Source organism: Podarcis raffonei, chromosome 6 (assembly GCF_027172205.1).
Source record: "Podarcis raffonei isolate rPodRaf1 chromosome 6, rPodRaf1.pri, whole genome shotgun sequence".
Taxonomy (NCBI): domain Eukaryota; kingdom Metazoa; phylum Chordata; class Lepidosauria; order Squamata; family Lacertidae; genus Podarcis; species Podarcis raffonei.
In genome coordinates, this window is record NC_070607.1 from 33,606,736 (window position 1) to 33,632,791 (window position 26,056).

Consider the following 26,056-nt stretch of genomic DNA (forward strand, 5'->3'; position numbering starts at 1 on the left):
CAAAACAGATAGCTTTGAACTCACCCCTCTCCTTTTTTAAGTTTAGATGTGACTGTTTTTATTAAATCTGTACCATTTTATTTCCCATATCTATAATTTATTAGAATTTTGCTTTCTTAGTTTACATCAAACATATATTTGAGCAAAGTCCTGCCATGGTTTTGTAATATCTCTTTCTGACCCAAGCAATGTTTGTTTGCTTGGTCAATCAATAATGTACCCAAAATATGCTGGTTCATCAAAAAAGATGTCCAAGATAATCATGTGACCGAATATCCCTCACTATAAAAGTGGCAGCAACCCATTCAGCTATACCTTCCTCATCCATGATGAAGGCCTTAATTCTAGCACTGGCATTGACCCTTGTGGGTAAGTATAGATGTACTATCTGTCAGAAATGTTGGGGGGGAAGTGTTATAGAAATTTCAAATGTAAAACAGTACAGTGGTACTTTGGCTTACAGACACTTCAGGTTACAAATTCCGCTAACCCATAAATAGTACCTCGAGTTAAGAACTTTGCTTCCGGGTGAGAACAGAAATCGCACAATGGCGGTGCTGCAGCAGCAGGAGGCCCCATTAGCTAAAGTGGTGCATCAGGTTAAGAACAGTTTCAGGTTAAGAACGGACCTCCAGAACGAGTTAGGTTCTTAACCTGAGGTACCACTGTACGGTGCTTGTTTCATAGCTCTCTATTATAGCAAATAATGGGATGTGGTTCATTCTGGCTCATTCCAACTCAGACCCATTGAAATCAGTGGGTGGTATTCAGTTAAGTCTGTCTCAGAGCAGACCTATTAAAATCAATGGATATAATGTATTTTTCCGAGTATAAGACACCCCTGTGTATAAGACACCCCCTATTTTGGGGGGGCTCCAAATTAAGAAAATGGGAGGAAATTGCCCCATGTATAAGGTGACCCCCCTTTTCTTAACATAATTTTTAAAGAAAAAAACCTAGTCTTATACACGGAAAAGTACAGTACCTTAGTCACATCCACTAATTTCAATGTGTCTGGTCTTCTCTGAGTATGACTGAGTGTGAACTTAAAATTCTTTTCAGTAAATGGAAAATACCTAAAAGGTTTGCATGAATAAAACAACATTTTTTTTAAAAAAACTCTTTTTTGGCACAATTTGGAAGATGCTTAACTGTAAATAAAACCTCTAAGCAGTTTACAAAGATTTCATGCCTATGTATTCCCAAAAAAAAACATGAAGTACAAATATTCATGGAACAAATGCATTTAACTTTATTTTTTATTTTTCAGGTTGTCAGCAACAAAAACGTAAGTATCTAAAAAAGAAGTACGCAATTTTGAAAGCTGTTTGGCAGTTTTAGAAATATTTGACGTGAAATTTTTCACATGTTGCCTATAATATTTCTTTGGATTTCCCTCCCTCCAGAAACTGAAGGTGATGTTGCCACATATGCAGTCGAATTTCAAAACACGATCAGACTCCCAGGAAAAGGTGCAGGAAGCTCTGGACTGAAATTAAAATGTAAAATTGCCATTGGCCAAATTGCACCAGACCGTAAAGTTCTACAGGTAAGGGAACTTTTTCAGTCTTGAAAGTTAACTTTCTCTGTGAATTTTTAAAGTTGAGGGGGAAATAATTCAATTTTGTCATGCAACTTGCATAGACTTTACCTAACATTATTATTATTATTATTAACATTATTTATGCGATGACCGAAATTCCTTTTCACACATTACCAGGCAATTCTCAGTCAGCTCAAGCCAAACTCAGGCTTGAAGGATTTATTCTGCTTAGTGGTCAAAAAGACAATAGGATGTAATTTCAGATGCACAATAATTTTATTGTGGCATCAATTCAATTGTTCTCAAACTGTGATGCCTTGAAAATTATTTAATCAAATGGTGGTTGTAACTAATAAACAAAGACTAATGCATTTTCTAACAAAGTGGGATGTCATTGAATATTGACAATTCTTAATTTCATGTGGCTACTTTAGTACCTGCAGACCGCAAATGATATTCTATGCACCACTCTGCATATTTTGAGCAATCTGGTGACATTTAAATATCTTTTAAAAATAACGAATGCAGCATGAAAACCTTTGCTGCCTTTTCCTACTGAAATTGCAGGGGAGGAGTGAGAAAGGGTTTACCCATAGGTTTGCAGCAGAACCCATTGTTCCCTGTCATCCTCTCCTGGTGTCAGAAGTAACCCTGTTTACATAATGTCTGTAGCAAAGGGTCTAAGACAACGCCATTTCCATTCCATAGACCTGAATGTCTGTACCATTGCTAACTTCCCCCAGATGGTAGAGATGCAAGAAGCTGCAATAGGAGTGGTGGCAAGTGAGAGAACTAAGGAACAGGAGGAAGCAGCCAGACTGCTTTGGTTAGCTGATCAGCCTGTCAGCCCAGGACAAAACTGGTCTCTTGGCAAAGGGGAAGGATCCTATTACCATACTACATTTGTCTTCACTTGTAGTGTTCTTGAAAACTCTTAAAGGTCAAGTCAGTGATACTAAAATGGCTTCGTTAGCGTCACTTCAGTATTCTTTTAGGCTTCTGACTTCAAATGGCTAGCCTTAGATACAGTAAAAAGATTCTTACACATGTAATAATGAAGTCCTGTCATTAACATGAATGTGTAGTTTACATGTGGTGAAATAGATGCTAGGCGGAAAACATTTAAGCTCTAATTTGTGTGGTTTTGAGAAGATGTGGTTTTGAAGACTGCCGTTTAAATAACCTAAATGGATTCTAAAGGGAGGTGGAAAATAACATGAAATTTACTCTTTTTGTGTGTGTGTGACAGCTTCATAGCGTTGAAGTGCTTGAGCTCAATGGCATCCAGCCACAGCAGGACTTCAAGCAGTCATCCAAGCTGACCAAGATGTTTGAGGAAGACTTACCTGGCATAGTTACATTTCGCCACAGGAAAGGCTTTGTTGATGACATCATGGCTTCAGGACACTTCTCAGAATATAAACTTGGTGTCTACAAAGGACTTCTGAACAACCTGCAATATTCCATGAAGCTAGACCAGAAAAGCTACAACTTAAGAGAGGTGAACTTTTAATTTCCGTTGCATCTGTAGTACTGTGGCTTTTATTTTCACACCAGGCACTTACAATTATATGTTATTTTTATTGGTATTCTCTCTACTGCTGAGAATTTCAAAGAACTTCACGTACATTTTATCAGCAGTCCTTTCAATAGCTGTAAGATGGCCAGTTTATTTCAATATAATAGTTTGCAGGTGGGTGGGGAGCAGCTGTAAACTGAACGAATGTGTCTTACTTAAGGCTACTTGCTGAGTTTGTAGCTCATATTTGAACCAGCACATCGCTGTTGACATTAACTACTTCATATTCCTCCAATACCACAACAAAGTTAATAGACCAATATGGATTATAAATATATAGAAATAAGCAGGAGTCAAACTTCCATCCCTAAAATGAGGCTCATGCACTTGAATTCAAAGAATGAATTGGAGTCAACAGATAAACTTCTTAGCTCTGGTTTAGATCATAATGATCAAATGATGTGGTCATTCCACACACACACACACACACACACACACCATAATTTCTATTTGCAGTTGCAGATGATCAAATTACCTTTAGAATACCTAATCTCCTACAAAATAAATCTGTCCAAGTTAAAACTGCCTTGGGGATAAGCTTACAATAAAGTGATGTCAGGACTACACTGTGTTAAATTGTAATTTGGCTCATATTGAAATCCTGACTACAGACTACAGTTAATTTCACTTCCACAGTCCCATATTTACATTAATCAAGCCAATTTTGATTCAGATGTTGATATTTGAAAACGTTTGAAATTATTTTTTGGTATGAAATTTAGAATAGGGTTGCTTTAATTTAGAAAACAAATACTTTAATACAGTAATATTTAATTTAGGAAATTGGTTTGGAAACTGCGACCAATATTCTGTCCCTGTATCACATTGTGCCTAGTTTTACAGCCATCCTATTTTTTCTCCACACTTCCCATTGCCTTAAGTAGGCATCAGACAATGGCATGTGACATCTGTTACCTGATCCTATGTACTGTGAGGGAAAAGTTATTCCTTTTGTCTCTCCTGAATCTCCCATCATTCAGCTTTGCCTCAGATTCTCATATTATAAAAGTGGGATAAAAAATTCTCTCTTTCCATGTCAATGCATAATGGTATACACCACTTTCATTGCTGCCGCGCCTCCCCCCCAAAAAATTGCTTGCCTTTTTCTTAACTAAAAATCCAATTTTGAATTCCTTCCATTTAAATCCTTTTGACTTAATGCAGGCAAACCAGGCAAACCAGGTGATACCAAGGTTAGCTGTACAGTTTTAGAGATTATTTTTTATTTTGTTGCATGATATCAGCATTAAGTAGCTTATTATCATTTATATCACCTGATAAACAGTTCGAGGAGGAGTAGGCAATGAGATTTTAATGATCAAGCCTAATGACTTAAATGACTGTGATCACAGCTTGCCAAGGTGTTCTGTGTGGCCAATGCGATGTCCCTACTTATGGTTACTCACCCACAAGAAGCTTGTTTTGGGAAAGGGCAAGCGTGGGAAATACTTCAAGGGCCAAACGTCACACATTTTGAACTGCATAAAGTGCCAGCATGTTCATCCAGTGCAAGCTCTTCCCCCATCCTTTCATTTAATGTTGAGTTCCTAGTTTGTGAGACTGATCTGATTTGCAGGGTGCAAATTTGCTCATTAGCTAACGGCCGAGCATAAGGCATATGGAAGACACTCCAGACTTGAAACACTTTGAAAAACAGTATTCAAACTTGGTAAAAACTCTCCGCATATACTAATATTGCACTTCTGATGAATACAAAATCATGTCGTGATGTTATAGATCTGAGTGAAACCTGCTAATGTAAGAAAAGAGAGTTAAGGTTCCTCAGTTCTTCAGTGGTGCTTAATTATTGCTGCTTTCATGGCACATCTGCTTCTAAGGATTCTAACAGAGGATTGTGTGAGTTGTAGATTAGGTGTAATGGGATTTTTAGGGGCAAAGAGCCAGCCCCGACTCTGAAATCTCTTGCTTTTGAGGTTTCATTCTGACTGATCAAATTATTTCACCACATTTTTTATTAAAATTTTCAAATTATCCTTCATATACAATAAGCCCTAATTGGAACTGAATAAAGAACTTCCCAGTGGGACAGGCCATGGCTTCACTGAAGTCCGTCGGGGTTTGCCAGTGATCTTTCAGTAGAAACCTGTGTTGGAATTTTTGACGAGAAATGTGTGTAAGGGGAAGGGAGGGAAGGATATAAGAAAAACTGAGAGGTTCATTAAAGGAGTTAGAGTTAGAGCAATTTCACAAGAAGACCAATATTCTCTCAATGAACCTGCCAATCTGATTTATTTATTCGTTTTACAGAATAGTATTTGGGGAAGGTGCAATACAACATACCTTGTTCAAAATGCTGTAAAAGCCGATGAGATCTTCATGACCAAGTCCATGGACTTAAACGACTGTGACAATGCTGCTTTCAAGATCTTTGGTGCGTCGCATGTTACTCCATGTGAAGCCTGTCAACAGGTTAGTATGGGGGTTGTGTGTATATAAATATATCATCTGTGGTCCTGTTCACATTTGCAAGAAGATCCACGATTGGTTGTTCATTTGCAGACAGTTGCATGGATGCTGACCTCTGTTGCAAGTCATTCATTTGTGAGATTTGCCATTCTGTTCAAGCATTTTTAACATGCGATCACAAGCTGCTCGGTGGGTGGGGGTGGGGGCAATGATGTGGTAAAATTTCTAGTACCATGTAGTTAGACACACATGGGTTTCCATGTAGAGCACTCGCAATGTTGCATTGCACTGCAACCAATCTATGCAGCTGTTTGCATGTGCCATTCATGCCTGAGTTGGAAAGCATAAACCACAGAGGGAGGCAGTCAAGTTGGTTGCAAAGGTGAAGAGGAGAAAGAGGTCTAGAGGACCCTTGTCAGTGACCCACCCCCTTGTTGGGTTCTAGACCCAGGTGGCCATGTTACATATAATTTACTTTGCACCAATTTTTTCATCTCCACCTTTTTTCTTCAAAATGGTTGGTGGAGTGGAGAGCAGAGGGAGAAGGGGTGGGGGGAGCTCAGAAACAATATTATTTTCTGATAGGGCAATCCATTTGTTCTTTTCTTTCTCCTTCTCTCTCTCTCTCTCTCTCCTCCCCACCCAATCACTTGACCAAGCAATCCAATAGAGATCTATTGGGCATCAGGTGCCTGGATAGATTCTGTGGCCTGCTAGCTGCCAAACACAACAGTAGAGATTGCTAATGTAAAATAATATTGATTGGGTTGTATCCAGTGCTTTTTTCTAGAAAAAAATGCTGGTACTCATCATGAAGTTGTTACTATAAGTGTCACACTTATTAACCAAAAAAAGAAAGGTGCCGGCAATACACATCCTTGAACGCACTGGTTGTATCCAAACAAGTTCTCCTCATCAGATTGGACCAATTGAAATGAATGGGCATAAATTAGCCATGTGCCCATTACGTTCCATGTGTCTGCTCTGCATGGACCCAGCATTGGGTGCAACCCTATGTGTGATGATTTCTGGACTTGCTATGATTATGTTAAAAATTCTAATATATGACTTGCCGCTGCCTGTTTTCATACAGAAAGTCAAACCTTTCCAAGGCTCAGCTACATTCAAGTACAGATTTAGGGATGCACAAAAGGGAGACAACGAGAGAACGATTATGCAGGTCGAAGGTGTGGAAATCCGTGAGTTCGCACCATTCAATGAGCTTAGTGGAACAACAGGCATCATGGAGGCCAGGTACCGTACCTTTGTATAACTGCTCCCTTTTTACAAATGCTTTTCAATTTATCAATTCGTTAGGCTTGCCATATGTCAGGAAAATTCCTGACATGTACTGGTTTTCGGGTTTTCACTATTTTTGAGTTAGGTTCCTAAACAAAAAGCTCGACCATTTTGTGGGTTTCCTAATGAAAAATAAAAAAATGGCAACCCTAAATTCATCATCCCAAAATACCTAGTCAAACTCCTTAAGAGTAGTCTCAATATCTACCAGCATTTCATTTCATAAACCTATGGATTTCCCTGGAGTGTCATGGTTAGCTATAAATCTGAAACATATGCAGACATATAAAAACCATAACAAATATAATTTGATTTTTTAAAAGGTATACACTAATTTAAAGCGTGGAAGCCCAGTGAATAGGAGAATCCTGGAAAATCACAGTACAGTAGTGAAAAAATCTCTTCAGGCCAAAGTACATGTGATAGCAGTTCATGTTTAAACATGTGCTTAGCTTGCCTGGTTTTATTTTGGAGAAAAAGGAGCCCTGATGCCCCAATCTGGAACAAGCTCCTAATCTGGATTGGGGATGCTGCACTGATTTTCTCCTGAATGTCTTCTTTTGGAGGGATGGGGTAGTTCTCTTGTACTTGATATGACTGCTTCCCTTTTTTAGGACTGTGTTTCATATTAATAAATAAACAAGGGTTTCTTTAAAAGAACAGTACACCCATTGAAATGAATATGCAAAAGTTTGTAGAAGTCAACAGATATGATTAAGACAGAGTATTACCCATTATGTGTTTAGATGCAGCAAATCTTCATAATCCAAAGGTCAGATCCACCTTCAAGTAAAGAAGCATTTTAAATTTACATACTATATTTGCTATATAGTTTAGTCCTGTTTTTTCTGCTGCAAAAGGAAAATTATTATTATTATTATTATTATTATTATTATTATTATTATTATTATTATTACAAAGCCAAGAGACAAAAAACAGCTTTCTGTATTTACTATTTGCTCACTAAATTTCATTGGGTCTTTCCACACTAGGCTTAAAATGGTATTCATCGATATGCATGGCCACTTGCCACATGTCCCTTCTGACTTGAAGAGATGGGGCTCACTTACCTACAGGTTTAATTATGAACTTCCTCCTCTTCCTATTCCATTGATAAAGAGCAACAACGTAGAGAGAGAAGTAAGTTTTAAAAATGGTAATGCAAATGGAACTTTGCAACATACCAGTGTTCTTTGCCTGACGCTTTAAACAATACCTGACAATGCTCTCTTTTTTATTTTATTTTTTTTAAAAAAATCTATCCAACAGATTGAGGAAAGATTGCAGTATTTGGCAGGACACCCAAATGCAAAGTTTCCAAGAGATGGTGCAATTAAATACCTGCAGGCTATCGAACTTGTGCGTGACATGAACGATACAAAATATTTAGATTCGCTCTTTAGAAAACACGCCAATGAGCCAACACTCAGGTAAGATAACAGAGGAAGTGTGTTATGCTTTTCATGCTTGAAAAGCATAATTGAATAAGATCTAAATTAAAGTGATCAGAGCTCAGACTTGATTGCTGCTTCTTTTGTTGTAGACACCTCATCGTGCAACTAGCTGCTGCTGCTGGTACTCCAGATGCACTTAGATTCTTGAAACATAGGTTTGATCAGAGAGAAATCAGCAGGATTGAAGCGACAATGGCATTTGTTACCTTCTTTCATACCTGCACTCCATCTCCAGAAATCCTAGAAACAGCTATGGTAAAATACATCTTGCATTACGGGGTTTTTTGTTTGCTGACGTTGGCTTTCCCTGAATTGATCTTTTTGCGGGGCGGGGGGTTTGCAAGAATAAGTGCATGCAACTTTAAAATTTGACAGTTCCTACAACCTAGGCATCCTGAAGACTTCAGACTAGAATTGTTCCATCATTGTATCCTCCAGATGTTGCTGGGCTGCAACTCCCACCATCCCTGACCATCAGCCATGCTGGCTAGGACTAATAGGAGCTGGAGTCCATCAACATGTGGAAGGCGCCATGTTGGCTCTTCTTGATCTAAGTTCTTGTTTCCCATGCCTTTGAGCAGCTCTGGCCAAGTCCCAAGAGGCGACAATTCCCATGGGGGCAACAGTTTTAAAACCCTGAAACACACCAGTTTGGTAACCACCTCAGACATCCATCGTCTCCCCAAGTGCCACAAGCCACTTAAACCGGAGCAAATTCTGAATAATAAGTGATATCCAAAGCTACTGGTGCACAAAGTAGACCCACTGAAGTCAGACAGAAGTAATTTTGGTCCACACGGAGTTCAGTGGGTCTATTCTAAGTATGATTTCATTGGTTTTCCCTCAATATCCGGTAACAGAGCTGTGTAACCACACATCTGCCGGACAAAAAAACCCTATTAATATTTAACTTTAAATTCATAGCAGAGGAAATACAGGTTAGGTCAATATACAAAGGTGTGTGTCAGAGACTATGAGGCAAATAAAATCTAACCTATATGCATACCGGTTATGTATGGTCCTTTTAAAATGGCAATTCCTTTGGCAAGCAAGTCAAGATCCTATGGCTATGGCTATTATTGTTGCAGTGCAGATGATTGATAGCTCTGGAGGCCCATCTTATGGGTTCCCCTTAATTCAGGTCTCTGAAATGCTGTGGGCATCAAGGATGCTATTTGTACTTAAGTTAATTTTATTGGGTGCTATAGTCATACCCAGATAGATCCACTGAAATCACTGGACAAGTTCATCATGATAAATGAAGTGCATTTAATGGTCCTACTCTGAGTTTGACTTAGTTGGAGACAACCCATTTAGTCGAGTCTCTGAGAAATTGTTGGCCTCCTGAAGGCTAGTGTTCTTATGGGCTATGAAACTGAGCTGGAGTTCCCCAGTTCAAATTTTACCTCCACTGTGATGAGCCATTACTTCTCCCTTGGCAAGCCCATTATGTATCAGCCACACATTTATAATATAGGAGGAATAATGCTGTCTTACTTGGATAAACAGTTGCAAAGCTACTGAAATGATATACATTTGAAACTCTTGGAACACTATCAATCACTTTATACACTCCCAGCAATTGTTATGCTTTGGGCTATTTTTTCTCGTTTAGTCTGAAATGCATTCAGACCTGATTTAATTGATGCATATGTTAAAATGAGATGAATAATTTGTTTTCTGTAAGTTTCAATGACCAACTTTTCTCTCAATAGGCAATTGTGACAGATGCCCTCAAAGGCCCCAGAAGTTTCTACCGCAGCTTTACCTGCCTTGCCTATGGAACTGTTGTTAAAAAATACTGTTCTTCCTCAGAAACCTGCCCTGACAAATACATCAAGGTATTGTGCCATGTTTCAATGACATTTCATGTTTAAAGAGTAACAATATAAGGTGCTTAAGTAGGCCTATTATTATTAGCCTACAAGTTAAGATGCGTGTGTTGAGCACAGTCTTTAGAGGAAATTGCAACACATTGAAAAAAAATGAGATTTTTTGCTGCTAGTTTCAGTGAGTTCAGGATTACTGTCTTCAATTTGAAATAAAAATAAGGTGTGGGAGGGGAAATTATTATTAGCAGTACACTACCATGGTATACTTGTCTCAGTAGTTCTCAGAATCTTTACATATTATTTGCTTAATCGATCATTCAAATAATCATATAATACTGCTATAAAGTAATTATTACTGTAAATTCTTTGAAAATGTTTAAACTAAGTATCATTCACTCCTCACTGAAAGCAATAGCAACACATATCTGGTCATTTGTTCCAGGTTATCTTAACATTAAGCATGGGCAGGTCAGTCTATTTCTGGTCCATGGCAATTCTGCGTTACTTTCTATGTCCTTTCCATCCTGTTTCCACATTATTATTTGATTAAAAAATATCCACACAAATAATGTTTAAATATTTAATGCATTTTTAAATATGCATTTCATTTTAATGTACGTATTCAAACCTAAAATTGGCATTTTCTAAGTTTTTTGAGCCAAAATTTGTAAAGAAATATTTTGAGAAATGTGATATCCAAAGGATAATTATGTCCTGATTTTTGTATTAGTCAAGGAGGTGCAGCTTGTTCTGGATGGGCTTGTACATCCCTCTGAAAGAGCTTTTTTGGGGGGGTGCTCCTGTATTCATCTTTTTCACTAGAGCTGGTGCAATATTTCTGGCTGTTCCTGCTTTGGGATGGCTTTAATATGGTAGTCCAGGCATTCATAACATCCATATTGAATTACTGCAATGCACTCTGTGAGGTGCTTTATTGAGGTTGGTCCAGAACCTATAGCTAATGCAGAATGCTTCAGAAAGACTATTGGAGGGGATGCCCTATTGACAGTGCATAACACCTATTCTGAAAGACCTGCACTGGCTATGCATATGGTACTTGGCCAAGATTATTGAGACCTGCAACATAGGAGATGCTGATGGGCAACCCCTGTCAAACCTACTCGTGTCTAACTTGAGATCACAGGCTGTTCATAAAGCTGTCCCCAATATCAATTCAAGATTCAAATCATATCTTTTTTAAAGCAACTATTTTTCAGCTAATTTTGAAACCACTTTTTTCCCCCTAAAACAGCCTTTGAATGATTTTGCAATTAAAGCAAAACGTACATCCGACGTAGATGGACAAATGCTTGTCCTGAAGGCCTTAGCAAATGTGGGACATGTCATCATTGAGAAGCCAATCATGAAGACCTTTGCAGCTCTCATTTCTTCTCCTGACTCCCTGCATCCTTGCGCTGCCATCTTAGCTCTAAGAGGCCTTGTCGAGAAGTATCCTGCACGGGTAAGAAGGCATGGCATTTTTGTGGGGATCTTGTGGGTTTTTTTCAACAACATTATAGAGCTGTTAGGAATATCTTTTTTTTCCCCTAATGCTAATTGATCATGGTGATACATTATTTCTCAAAGACCAGTTGCATTAGGTACAGCTAGGGAATAAATGTCCAAGCGGGGGAGGACTCAGCCCCTGTCTGTGTAGATATGTATACCATTATGTACAGAATTGAAACTCATGGGGGGGTTTTACAGTGAGAGAGCGGTGTGTGATATATTGCTTTAAACAGTTGAGGCGGCAGATAATGTGCAAGTCACTCACGTTGCCAATGGGTGCTTTATCCAATCCAAATGTGTCTTTCTTCTGTACAAGCAAAAACACACCAACAGAAAATATGGCTTTGCATTTTCTCAAGTGGCAGATTTTTCTAGGAGCAGGCCTTTAGAGGCTCTGTTCTCAAAACGCAGAGAAGGAGAAGGGCCTAAATCTTGCCTGGGCATGTTATTCTGAAAAGCAGGAATCAGGAAAGTTACATTGCAGATAATTGCTTGGAAAGCTCCATCTTGTTTTAACAGAAGTCCCTTACATAATATTGCAAGCCACTGAATTTTGTATGCTGTGGAAGTTGGGGCTGGCTGCTTAGCATTTACAAGCTTTTTGAGCTGTGAGCCAAAGTCATTGTGGGAAGGAGAAAAATAAGAGTGCAAAATTTATATTTTCAATCTATGTTGCACAGGTGGAAGCACTTACTGTTCCAATCGTCATGGACAACAAGATAGAACCCGTAACTCGAAAATGTGCTGCCATGGTTTATATGGAATCCCTACCAGCTCTCCCTTCATTGATGGCAATGACTAATTATGCATCAGAGACACCCATGTCAGAAGTGAAATATTTCCTGTTAACTCTTATACGTGAAGCGGCCACTTGCAGAGCTCCTGACTGCCAAGAGATGTAAGCATAATTTTTAAAAAATGATTTCTTTTTAAAAGGAGCAGTGCACAGCAAACAGCAGTAGTAAATATGAACATTGTTGGTTAATTTGCTTTATTCAGGGCTTCTGCCTGCAGAGTGGCACTTAAAGTACTGAGCATCAAGATTCAACGGCCTAGCTATCGCCACAGCATGGTTTACTTCTTTGGTCTTCACAGTGGTAAGAGACATGTGTTTTTTCCCCAGATACTATTTATTCCTCCCAGAATAATAGTGATTGCTTAAAATATTAAAAAGATGAACCTGTTGTTTCAAGAGTAAAAGCTGTTTGTTTCAAGAACCAGAAAGAAATCAGCCATGTCTTGTCATGTGACTAGCTCAGAAAGCACAGGGAAAGACCTGGGGAGGAAAGTATGCATTGGGCAGGGCGGTGTGCAGTCTGCAAAACCAAAATGTTCTCTCATCCCTAAACTAGAACCTATAAGCATTTTGACTCATATTTTAAGGGGGGGGTACATTTGCTTTTTATGCCACAAACCTATGTTATACAGTGGTACCTCGGTTTTCAAACGTCTCCATTGGCGAACGTTGAAGTTTTCGAACACCGTAAACCTGGAAGTAAATGCTTTGATTTTTGAACGTGCCTCGGAAGTCGAACATGAAATGCGACTTCTGTATTGAGTTTTCTGTTTTGAGTTTTCCCGCTTTGAGTTTTCGGTATTCGAACGTTTCGGAACACGGACGGTCTTCCGGAATGGATTACATTCGAAAACCGAGGTACCACTGTATTTTTTTTTTACTTCATCCTCCTATTAATAATGTAATACCAATGATACATTTACTGGTTGTTTGGAGGGAGAACAAGATAACACACCTTGTGTATTCTAGGCCAAATGTCATGTTATTTTCAGGCAAGTCAAAGTTTTACATTATATGATTTAAGTGGCTCCATTCTTAAAGAACCATGAAAATCCTAGAGTTTTTCTGCATATCCCTGGGGAAATATTTTTAAACAACAACCACCCTACAAACAAACTCAATACCATACATAACTTAATAAAAATAATATAGGCTCATTTAATAGTTGTGTAACTTATTAGTACACTTGAAAAGCTAATGACAAATATTTCATGAAAATTTCAGAAAATGCGAAGTTAGATTTTTGCACAGTGCCTTAGGTTACTGCTGTGCCTCATGACTTTTACATGACCATGAAATCAGTTTCATAATAAAAATAAGTACAATGAACATGACTAGGATATACAGACCTACTACTTCACAGAGGTATGTAGGGAGCTCTTGAAGAGATAAAATAATTTCATGGTATATGAAATTTTCTTCCCTCCAAAGCATCTTTATTGTCATATACTATTTTAAAAGTTAAAGGAATGAGATTTATCTCCTTAGTCCTTGCTCAGTTTTTTTCATGCACTATAAATTTAAGTAGAGTGCTTAAAGTGGCATAAACTGCTGGTAACTGTTGATGACCATATTTGGATATTAGCTAAATTGATATCATAGCACGAAAAATCTATTAGAAATTACTAATATTCTATTATTAGTATCTCCAGAGCAGGAGTAGCCAATGTTGCATCCTCCAGATGCCACTGGACCACAACTCCCATCAGTCACATATAACATACTGAAAATGATAAGAAACCAAAAGACATTTGCCACCTTTGCTAACAGTTTCATAGAGGTGGCATGGTGTCCTGTTAAAGACAGATGTTAAGATACAGATTGCTGCGACAAATTACTTTTAGGAAGCTTAACATGTCTAGCAATACATGTTGAAACGCCAAATCAAATGGCACTCCTTTTTCAGTAACAGTTAATTATCAAGTAAGCCGCAGCAAGGGTGAAATGCTATATAAAATATATTCTTTCCCTTTCATCGCATCCCAGCACTGTTTTGTGACAGCCTACATAGAGAACAAGTAGTTCAGCAACAGAATGGCTTGCATTTCACTTTTGCATTCAAGCTAGCATAGCTGAGGGGGATATATTGAAACTCCCTGCTTGATGTCATACAGTCATATAGAGGAGGGAAATAAATCACACACAAAAAAAGTCACATTGGGCATTATAAGAGAAGGGTGGAGAGCATGGGTCTACCATTTTGACAGCCCTATGTCTGTCATAACATCTTTCTTGTGTGTCTATTCACACTACAAAAAGAGTCACTTTTCTGTGTTTCTTTAGGCGAGGCATAGGCAACATAGCTTCCTCCAGATATTGTTGGCCAATGAGGTGTGGACATTGCAGGGGGTGGGACTAGATGACCCTTGGGGTCTCTTCCAACTCAATCTACAATTCCATGAAACATCTAGAATCTGCCCATTGATTTAAACCAGGGATGGGGATATTTCCCAGTCATGATAACAACATTTTTTTAAAAAAACCAACTGGAAATAACAGAGAATCGGTGCATAGGAAGTGCTCTCCTCCAACATGTTCTATAAAGTCTTGCTCCCTCTCCCCCTTCCAGAAGAACTGGTCAAATGTAGAGAGAGTGCCAAGCCCAAATCACAGTACACAGACACAGTAGCTTATTTTTGTTATGCAGCTGGTCTTGTAAATGGAGTTTCTTCGCTTTTTCATAAGATGCTGTTTTTGTTGAATGGTTTATTTAAATGTAAAGGTTCATCATTGTTCCACCTGATGTGTATGTCTTTAAGGGGCCAGAGCAAGGGCCAGAGTAAGATAACGAGACCCAGCTTTACAGCTGTGAAGCATAGCAGGTGCTGCTGAGTTGTATTTGATTAAGGTGTGTCAGCATTTGGGTGTAGTATATAAGGAGCAGCACCTAGCTCTCCCATTACCCTGGGGGATGGGTTGGTGGTTGGGTCTGGTTTGGTTGTTAATGTATTTAGTGTAAAAGGAGTTTTTGTTTTTCTTATTAAAACCTAGTTTAAGTTATTTTTGAGTCCTTAATTTTTTTAATGCATGGTCTCCCCAGCAAGCTCTCTGCGCTACTAAACTGCAAACAGCCAACATCTTTGGTTATGGGCCCAGCTGCTGAGTGGATGACTGCATATTTTTGGACTCTGAGAAAGGTTTGAAAACTCCTTCTCCTGTTAGCGTAGTTCTGTGGGTCTGGAAGAGTTCCAGAATGGTTGACCGGGTTCCTGAAGCTGAGAAGGCTCTGGTCTTCCCACAGCTAACAGATGAGAACTATAGTTTATGGTCTTTTCGGGTGGAGGCGCTTTTGACCTCTAGAGAAGTATGGACCTATGTAACTGACGACCCTCCTGACCCTGTGACTAATGCTTGGTCGAAAGGAGATGCAAAAGCCAGGGCGATAATTAATTTGGCAGTCAGCGACCAGCAAGTAGTCTATATAAGAAATAAGAAAACTGCCAAAGAAATGTGGGACAGTCTTGCAGCAGTGCATGTTAGAAAAGAGTCAGCATCTGCATTGATGTTTTTCAAGCAGTTGTACCAGACGAAGTTGCAGCCTGGTGGTGATTTGGCAGCACACTTGAGACGTCTGGAGGCAATACGCTGCGAATTAATTCGAAGGGACATGGAGATACCTGATATTCAGTATGTTTTTATCATTCTTTGTTCCCTTAATGAGGACTTCGATGGTATAGCTAGCCAGATATCTGCCGTTCCACCAGCACAATTAACTGTGGAAGGGGTAACGGCAAGATTAATGGGCGAGTTGGATAGAAGGGAGGCTTGTGTCATAAGCACTCCTATTTCCAGAAAGAATGAGGAACGCCATATGCAAACCTGTGGTGATACAACTACATTTAAAGCTGCAAAGCGTTGTTGGTTCTGCAATAAACAAGGACATTTTGCAAAGGACTGCAGATCCAAAAGAAAGCAAAGTACTCCCAAGCCTGTTTCTGTTTGTCAGTCACGGTCGTCAGCCCAGCAGCCGACATCGTATAGTAGAGACAGAAACGAGCCGCGAGTTTTCCATGCTAGGACAACAGATCGTAAAAGACTTAAACGTGCCAAGTGGAAGTCTTTTGTTGTGGACTCAGGAGCATCTCAGCACGTTTGCAATGATCGAAGCTTGTTTATTTCTTTCGAAGAGGAAATTGGTAATGTACATTTAGCCAATTCACAAGTCTTGCAGTCGCTTGGCAGGGGTACTGTTAAACTTGACTCTTTAAACATTACAATAGTGAACTGCATTTACTGCCCGTCAGTGGACAATTTATTGTCAGTAAGGTGCTTTGCTCGTCAAGGCATAACTGTGCGTTTCTTAAAGTCAATGTGTGAGTTTTTCGATGGGAACAAACGTCTATTATATGCCCGGGAATCTGATGGTTTATATAGACTGTATTTTCGCACCTACTCCCAATCGCCTATAAATTGCAGAGCAGCACAGTCAAGCCAGGGGTTGAGGAATGTAAGGCCACATTCCGGGTGTGTCCATGAGGCGCACAGAATTCTGGGACACCTGAATTTTGCTGATGTAATTAAGACAAAGAATATTGTTGATGGCCTCAACTTAAAACCATGTAAATTCTTTATGCAATGTCTATCCTGTTGCAAGAATAAGATTAAGGTTGCACGCAAGGGTAGATGCTCAGATAGGAAAGTAACTGAGCCATTTGAGCGTGTACATTGTGATTTAGTTGGGCCACTCCCACCATCATTAGGAGGTTCTAAGTACTGGCTTACTCTGATAGACCAGTATAGTAGATATTGTTGGACTTATGCAATAGCTGAGAAGTCCCAAGCATTTGAGAAGTACAAAGTTTTTTGCAACTGGGTAAAAACGCACTTTAACAAACCAATTAAGAACCTATTTTCTGACCGGGGCGGGGAATTTGTTTCTGAGGATTTTGAGAAATTCCTGGAAGCGCAGGGGACTACTCATGAGTTATCTTGCCCCCGAAGTCCCTGGCAAAATGGGCTTGTTGAAGTTGTGCAGCGTGACCTACAGGCAGGGGTTAAAACGTATCTGCACGATGCTAATCTGCCCAAAGACTTTTGGGCTGAAGCGCTTAATGCGTTTTGTTATGTTAGAAATCGCAGTTATCATTCTGGTTTAGATGTCACCCCCTATGAGAAGCTGTTTAAAAAACGCCCTAATCTGAAATACCTACGCATTTGGGGTTCAGATGTAATTATGCATTATCCCGCTAAGCAGAAATTGGGTGAACGTAGTGTCCAGGGAAAATTAATGGGCTACCAGCAGGGGGCGTACAGAATTTACATACCAGCAACTGGCAAATTTCATATTACCAGAAGCATGATACAAACTGTAAATTGGAATGGAGTTGCTGTCTTCCAAGATACTGATGGTATAGATAATACTGAGGAAGAAGAGGAAGCAGCAGCAGCAGCAGGAAATGGTGCTTCTGAATTAATGGAAAAAGACAAAAAGTCTGTTGAATCTGATTTGTTTGATGATTTAAAGTCACAGGCACCCGAGGGGAGGTTAGATTCTCTTGAGTTTTCTGACTGTGAGCTTAGCCTACAGGCATCTCTTCAATCTGACAATGATTTACAACCTGAAACTAGTGGTTCACTTAGTCCCATTAAGTCTGAGGAGTCTGACTCTCCTTCCGGACTGAGACGTTCAGATAGAAAGAGACAGAAGCCACAACGTTTTGCAGATGAACATTTTAATACTGTGTATGCCAATAAGGCAGTTTTTGAGCCAAAAAGCTACAATGATGTTCAGAAATTACCTAAGCAACAAGCTGCAAATTGGTATAAAGCTATGAACTCTGAGATAGCTTCTTTAAAAGAGCATAACACTTGGTCTCTTGTACCACAAACCCCAGATATGAGACTTATTGATTCAAAATGGGTTTATAGAGTTAAAATGAATGACAAAAATGAAGTTGTAAGGTACAAAGCAAGACTAGTTGCTAGGGGTTTTCAACAAATTCCAGACGAAGATTATGATTTGTGTTACTCACCAAGCGTAAAATATGAAACAGTTAAGCTTTTATTAAAAGATGCATCACAATGTGGAAAAGCCTACTACACAATGTTTCTCTGCTCTTAAGAGAGTGGTAATGTACCTTAAACACACCAAACATTATAGGTTGCAGTTTACAACATGTATTGACAAAGGTTTTGAAATTTTCTGCGATGCATCTCATGCAGTGGAACAAAATAATTGCAGGGGTGTGTCTGGTATGGTGTTTTGTTATAACGGTTGTCCATTTGAATGGAAGTCCCAGACACAAACCATTATTTGTCTCTCCACAACAGAGAGTGAATTATGTGCATGCGTTCAGGCCACTCGTGATGTAGAATGGTATCTGCAAGTATTTGCAGACCTACAGATGCAAGTAACACTACCAGTAAAAGTTTACCTTGATTCCCAGAGCGGACTTGCTATCCTGTGTTCAGAGACCAATACGCAGCGCACTAGAGTCTTAAGGTTACGTTTACAGTTTGTAAAGAAACTAATTGCTGACGAAATGATTGTATTTGAATATGTTCCAGGTGACAATCAAATTGCGGACATTTTTACTAAAGCACTTCCAAAGGTTACACACGAAAGACATGTACAAAATATGCTTTATGTTTTTGTTCCACAATGATGAACCGCAGGGGAAATGTTGAATGGTTTATTTAAATGTAAAGGTTCATCATTGTTCCACCTGATGTGTATGTCTTTAAGGGGCCAGAGCAAGGGCCAGAGTAAGATAACGAGACCCAGCTTTACAGCTGTGAAGCATAGCAGGTGCTGCTGAGTTGTATTTGATTAAGGTGTGTCAGCATTTGGGTGTAGTATATAAGGAGCAGCACCTAGCTCTCCCATTACCCTGGGGGATGGGTTGGTGGTTGGGTCTGGTTTGGTTGTTAATGTATTTAGTGTAAAAGGAGTTTTTGTTTTTCTTATTAAAACCTAGTTTAAGTTATTTTTGAGTCCTTAATTTTTTTAATGCATGGTCTCCCCAGCAAGCTCTCTGCGCTACTAAACTGCAAACAGCCAACAGTTTTCACATTAAACAATTAGGAAATTAAATTCATATTATTATGCAGTTTGAAGAACCGACCGGCCTTATTACTTGTTTTATCTCCCTTTTCAGAACGACTTATGGCTGGTTTGAGAGCTGAGGTTGTCAGCATAGGCAAAGAAGGAAATATCCTCCCATTGTTTGCCATGTTCAAAACCAGGGCGAACATCCTTGGCGTCTCCTCTGATCTTGTAGAGGTAACAGATGCTGTCCATTATAAATTCCATTAGGCCTGTACTGTTAGACCTTGAATTTATTTTCTTACAAAATTCATTTGAGTCTGGCTTGTTTCTATAGCATGAGCATTCCATACACTAAGCTTTGATAAGAAGGGGGCAGATCATCCTTACATGATGTCTCCACCCCCATCATTCAGCCCGGGTGCTGAGGTCCAGCTCCAAAGGCCTTCTGGCGCTTCCCTCACTGCGAGAAGTGAGGTTACAGGAAACCAGGCAGAGGGTCTTCTTGGTAGTGGCACCTGCCCTGTGGAATGCCCTCCCATCAGATGTCAAGGCAATAAGCAACTATCTTACTTTTAAAAGACATCTGAGGGCAGCCCTGTTTAGGGAAGTTTTTAATGTTTAATGCTGCATTGTGTTTTTAATATTCAGTTGGGAGCCACCCAGAGTGGCTGGGATATAAATAATAAATTGTTGTTGTTGTTGTTGTTAACAAATTACAACTTTTGCCTATAATGGTTTAAGTTAACTCATGCTCAACCAGCCTTCATAAATGTATTAAATGCAAGTGAGTGAAACATAGTTCTTAATTGTTTAAAATATTCTGAAACTGCTCTGATTTATGTAAAGCATAGAAAGCCCTTTTAACTGTTTCATACACCCCCTTTCAACACAGGTCGGTGTTAAGAGTGTAGGACTATCTCGCCTTTTTGAAAGGGCATATGCAGAAGGAAGGCTCCATGACTTGGTAAGTGGGCAGCATAATAAACCTCGTAATGTGTTATTCCTACAAATGCTATGTCTGTTTAAGGCCCAAAATCATTTAGGCACATGATACCTGCCATACCAGCATGCCCAGTCCATAAAATTTGATAGAGATGCTCTTCTCTGTGTCCCATTGGTACCCATATCCAAGCAAGGCATGGCTGGTTGGGATGTGCTAGATGCTTGGGATGTGCTTACCTTTTCTGAATCTATTTATTGATTCATTTATTGGATTTATACACCGCCCTTCGGAAAAGAGCTCAGGGCAGTTCACAATACAAAAATAGAAGAGAAAAGCACAAATAAAGAGTTAAAACAGAAACAACAAAGCAATAATTCACCCCCAAACACATTTTAAAGGCTGCAGAATGTTAATTGGCCAAAGGCCTAGTTGAATTTTCCCCAAATCGTGAGATTCCCTAACTCAGGGTGTGCCTCTCGTTCCTTTTCACAGCCTAGCTTATTTATTTGTTTCATTCAAGAAGACATTCGAACTGCCAGAATGAGGATTTTTTTGTAGCTGATTCCCCTTCCCCAATCATTTTGGTTTCACCTTCAATTTAATTCTGTTGTTGTTGGTTGTTTAATCACCATTAGATTTCCCTGTTGTTTTGTTTGAGTGTTTTAAGCCACCCTGAACATTGCAAACGCATGTGTTGCAAAAAAACGGGTACACCATCATTTCTTAAAATAATAAACAAACAAAACAATAAAAATTTCAGTACGTTTCTATTGCTTATCACACAGCCCTTCGATCAGAAAAAAGGAGGACACGACCCAACTTTTGGAGGACTATATCTCAAATTAGCACGCCAAGAAATCGCGTATTTGGAGCTCACTCCTGATGTGATCCAGGATGCATTGCAGGTGCCTCTTTTGACTTGCATGTTGTTTAGATATAAATTATATTTTTCTTCTTCTTCTTCTTTTAGGCTCTTGAACGTGATTGCTTTCAGGATTCAATTGGGTGCAATTATAACTTTTCAGCATTAGTTACTATTGCACTGGCAACCTCTTTTTCCTATGAAAGGAACAGTGACGTGAAGCATGTGATATTCTCGTTCTCTTTGTTTAATCAGCGCAAACTTTCTTTGCAGATATTCCATGGCAAAATGCCTCTCCCCTGGATAAAAGATTCTGCAGATGGCCTTAAAAATCATCCAAACATGCAGTGGGAAAACAATTTAGTATCTGCAGAAATCTACGGTGTTGTGCCTACATGCACTGGACTTCCACTTCAAATAAACTTGGTTCATTTTACTCACACATCAGTCAATGGAAACGGTAAGGCAATAGAAATTTATCAACTACCAAGAACAGTGATTAACTAGGGTGGTATCTACACACGTATAAAAAATGCCACGAAAATGTTTTTTTAAAAAAAAGTTTTGAAAAATACATTAAATTTGCCATAGCTCACTGTCGCCATCTAGAGTCACATTTGTATATTACTCTTTACAACACACTTAAAACGTTTCATTTGCAGCTGTATAGCTGACTCCCTAGGACTCCCGGTCTTGGGTTTTACCATGAGAATGGTAGCACCTCATTAAAGTGGTACAGGAAAAATATATAAGGACAAAAAATGTAACGTGAGGTATCCCTAAGACTGTGTTCCCAAGCACATTGAGTTGGAAATGACTGGGTTTCAAATATATTTAGAATAAAAGATGCTGGGGGGGAGGGATTAAATAAGCATTCCAGGGTTAGAGTTTTCCCCCATTATTAACTGTGAGACAAATAGCAGTGCTCAGGGCAAATTTATCCCTTTATCAAAATAATATCAAAATAGAAACAAAATAATTGCATTTTTATATATCACATTTTGCATAATAATTATTTTATAGCATGCATTTGTTTTATTTGCTTGCTTTTAAACAGTTCAATTATCCATGAGTCCCGAGCCGACATCACATTTGAGTTTGCCTGACTTGCTTAACATCGATATGAAACTGAAAACCAGATTGTCTGTCAGGTAAATAGACTCATTGATACATAAAATGACGAGATGCAATTCAAGTGGTGCAAATGTGCCCTCGGTATTCGTAAACTCTTTAACGTATATTTGCCATAACATCACTATAATGGGTTTGTTTGGGTTTTTTCATTTTTAGCATGAACAAAGATATGCTCGTGACGATGGGAATCGTTGTCCCTGAATTCCAGGCTATAATACAAGAGAATGTCAAAATGGTCACCAATATCCCTGTGAACGTTGATGTCTCTATGAACATTAAGGAAAAGACCTTCAAACTTGAACTTCCACCATGCAGAGAGGAAACTGAACTCATGTCTTTCAGGTAGGGGTAGCGAAAATTGGTAGAACACCCCTCTCCCCCTTCTCCCGCAATACATTTTATAATTAGTACTTGATCTCTGGAGTTAATTATTTTATATTATCTAGTGCAATTGACTTATTTTAAAGTTAAACACTCCAATCAAATTTATGGAGGTGTCAAGTTGAGATTCACAGAGTTGAAAGAGAGTGCTTTAAATTAAAAATCAGCTTTAAATGCTTGAAGATCACGAAATATGTTTAAAATGTTTGACATAAGCTTTTTCATAGATAATTAGATTGCACAGAATAATCCTATAATTGGATTTTTGAAACCGTATTGTAAGGTTTATATACTATACAATTTTCCCCTCATCTCTAACGACATTATTAATTGTTACTTTAACATGTAAATATACTGGGGCTTTCTTTTACAGTCAATACAACAGTGTTGCAAGGTAGATCAATATTGGTATCTGTTGTCTGTTTATCTGGGTGACAAACTTCCCATTAGAATTCATAATGGCCTTTGACATTTAAAAAAAAACCCACAAAAAACACAAAAATCTGAGTACTAGTAAAGTTAAAGCGAATGGCATAAACTGTGTAAACAGAAAGTATTTCAAAACCTTACCAAGCAACGTATTTTTGCATTATTTGGTGAGCCAACAAATGAATAAACTTAAAATTACAGTTTTCTACATAACATCAAGAGGAAGAATGAGCATATAAAACTTGTGGAAAACCTAAATCTGAAGATTAAAGCAGAAATATTGGAAAGCCTCCAGAGTGCATTGTCCAAAATATAGCCTACATTTCAGTGACAAGTTGTTGAAAAATATACATAGTACTACCTGCATTCCAGTTTTTAAAATACTTATGAGCAAGGCCAATAAAAATAGCTTCACTTCACATATGTAAATTATTTGCATGGCTGATCACAAATGTGATTGATTATGCATCCTTAGAGGATTAATTGTTTTTCATTTTTCTTTTTGGTGAAAGCTGGGAGAAGATTTAATTTTTCTTTTTCTTTGGTGCTACATTGTATAGAATGGCACAAATAAAAATCGTTAGGAAGGACACTTCCATTTTGAAGGGCATTATTCTTTTTTCTTGTCCTCACAGTCCTTGTACTTTCTACTTATCCTCACATGCTGGTACATGTACCTTCTACCTATTTTTTTCCCCCCTGTCAAACCTTCCTACTTGCTCCAGTATTATCCAACATTCCCCAATCCCTCCTAACAATTTTGCATGTTGGCCTATGGAATTTGTATGGATGCATAAGTCTGGCAGAATCGGTTAGAAGACTGGCCCCTTTAGCCTTGATTACTCAGTAGTTAATTAAGAAGCTGTGCAAGTATCCTAACACAAGGAATGAGTGGAAGATGTTTAGTATCACATCGTTTGATCACTCTGATCTGATGGTGGGAGTGGCCATTGCTTGAAAAAAATGGGCTTTAAGATGTTCTCATGGCATTTGATCTCTGATTGCTCTTCTCAATCAAGAATGTCATATGCTGATGTTGCAGTCAATGAACAGTGACCTCCTTACGAGTAAGGAGCCTTCTGCCCAGTCACATGATTTGTTGTGGCTCCCTGTGCTCACCAGGGACCTGTCTGGAACCTTTAGGAAGTTCCTTGTAACTTTTCTCCACCCATTCTTGTGCTAGAGCTGGATCAGGCAGCTGATTTCTGCAGAAAACAATATGTGACACCTGTGTTACCACTAAATTTATTGGCTCTCTCTTATATTCAGTGGGGAAGAACTGATCATTCAGTTCAGTGGCAAATGTAGACTATTGGGTTAAAAAAAAATAACAGTACTGAGAGAAAGATTAGGGTGGGGGAGTGATGCCAACTATTTCTGCCTGGAGATACAAACTGTAGTTTGGTGACGGTTTAAATTATTAAATGTGAATCAAGTGAAAGCCACTTCCTTTTAATCTATTCTGCCCAGTTGAGACATCTTAAAATGCAAGTTGATTTGTAATTTCTTTCATCCCCTCAGCTTGTCTGTGAGAATATTTTTTGTCCCTTTTCTTAATAAAAGAAATAAAAAATTCCTGAAGGTTCTAGCTAAGCTTGGTGCGGGGTGCAGCTGTCATGCCCTTTCTCTGAAACAGAGAACTTGAGCAGAAAACAAAGCCTGTGGGTGATAAGGTGTCATTTATTTATTTTGACTTGACTGAAGTGCTCCATGTGAAGCACAACTTGCATGTTCTCTACAGTACCCTCAGCACTGCAGGCACCGACAAGAGGAAGAGAGAGAAAGATAAAAGGAATGCAAATCCGCCTTTCAAATAAAGTAGATTAGGTGTTCTTAGGCTTCCCTCACAGAGTGTGAAGCCCATTATTCTCAACATGGGAACACTGACCACCTCTCAGTTCACAGCCAGGCAGGTCACTTCCACCCATCTGTGTTCGCAAAACAACCCCCAGGTGACAATATCAGTTGCTTCCGTGAAATACTAACAATGGAACGTGTGTGTGTGTGTGTGTGTGTGTGTGTGTGTTTTAATGCATTTTGAAGCCATGTAGTTAGAAATGTAATGCCTACATCATAAATATGATTGGACTACCAGCAGCTTAGAGAAAATAGTTTGTTAAAATGCTGTTGAGTAGATATACTGCTAGTGTTTTACAGGATGCAATCTTCAGGCCCACCTCCCTTGGAATCAAACTCACTGGATTTAGTAAGACTTGCTTCTGAGTTAATCTGTGGGATGTGGAAAAGCAGTAGTTTGCTTGGAAGCAAATTGCTCATGTCAGCTGACTGACTCAAAGGAATGATAATGTAGTATCACCTGATCACATTCATAGCAATAGTTTTTATTTTATTTTATGTGACTAATAAGCCAGTGAGTTAGGCTAAGCTAATCCAGTGAACATCACACTGCAGACTGAAGGCTCAGCCTATCCACCATGGTAAAATATCCTAGCTGTATTTCTATGCACCAGAAATAACAACGTAATGTTTTTGCTATTGAGATTTGTGGCTTTAACTGATTGATAGATTGATTAATTAAGATTTTCTCCCCTGAATGGTTTCCTTTGTTCTTTTCTTTTTTTCTTTTTTTTGTCCACTGTACTAAATGCCACACCAGCTTGGGGGCAGGATGGAACATGCCCCACAACCCCTTTCACCGTGCTTGCTCATTGCACACAAGTAACCCATGACAAGGGCTACGTTTTTAACAGAGATCCTATGACACAGGAAATACCTTTGTGTCTAACTGCCCCATGGAAAACATATCATTGTACCAGAGCTTTTGACTTCCTTATATTTTGAAGTGTGTCCTTTCTGCAGCAGTGTCCTAGACAGAACAGAAACCCATCACTTTAGCAGCTAGGATATTGATTAAATTCC

General features: G+C 38.9%; 1 protein-coding gene across 1 annotated transcript in view; it reads left to right on the plus strand.

Annotated features, from left to right (window-relative positions):
• The first annotated feature begins 326 nt into the window (after positions 1-326).
• The window catches only part of LOC128415576 (vitellogenin-1-like), a 38,279-nt gene continuing 12,549 nt past the window's right edge, over positions 327-26,056 (plus strand). Inside the window, exons 1-19 of the mRNA XM_053391961.1 lie at positions 327-369; positions 1,271-1,288; positions 1,407-1,549; positions 2,793-3,044; positions 5,391-5,552; positions 6,643-6,803; positions 7,841-7,988; positions 8,118-8,278; positions 8,392-8,557; positions 10,018-10,143; positions 11,387-11,596; positions 12,324-12,541; positions 12,643-12,740; positions 19,537-19,661; positions 20,320-20,391; positions 21,156-21,275; positions 21,506-21,692; positions 22,290-22,383; positions 22,523-22,708. Of these exons, the coding sequence (XP_053247936.1) occupies positions 327-369; positions 1,271-1,288; positions 1,407-1,549; positions 2,793-3,044; positions 5,391-5,552; positions 6,643-6,803; positions 7,841-7,988; positions 8,118-8,278; positions 8,392-8,557; positions 10,018-10,143; positions 11,387-11,596; positions 12,324-12,541; positions 12,643-12,740; positions 19,537-19,661; positions 20,320-20,391; positions 21,156-21,275; positions 21,506-21,692; positions 22,290-22,383; positions 22,523-22,708 (2,690 nt within the window). The remainder of the gene's footprint in view (positions 370-1,270; positions 1,289-1,406; positions 1,550-2,792; positions 3,045-5,390; positions 5,553-6,642; positions 6,804-7,840; positions 7,989-8,117; positions 8,279-8,391; positions 8,558-10,017; positions 10,144-11,386; positions 11,597-12,323; positions 12,542-12,642; positions 12,741-19,536; positions 19,662-20,319; positions 20,392-21,155; positions 21,276-21,505; positions 21,693-22,289; positions 22,384-22,522; positions 22,709-26,056) is intronic.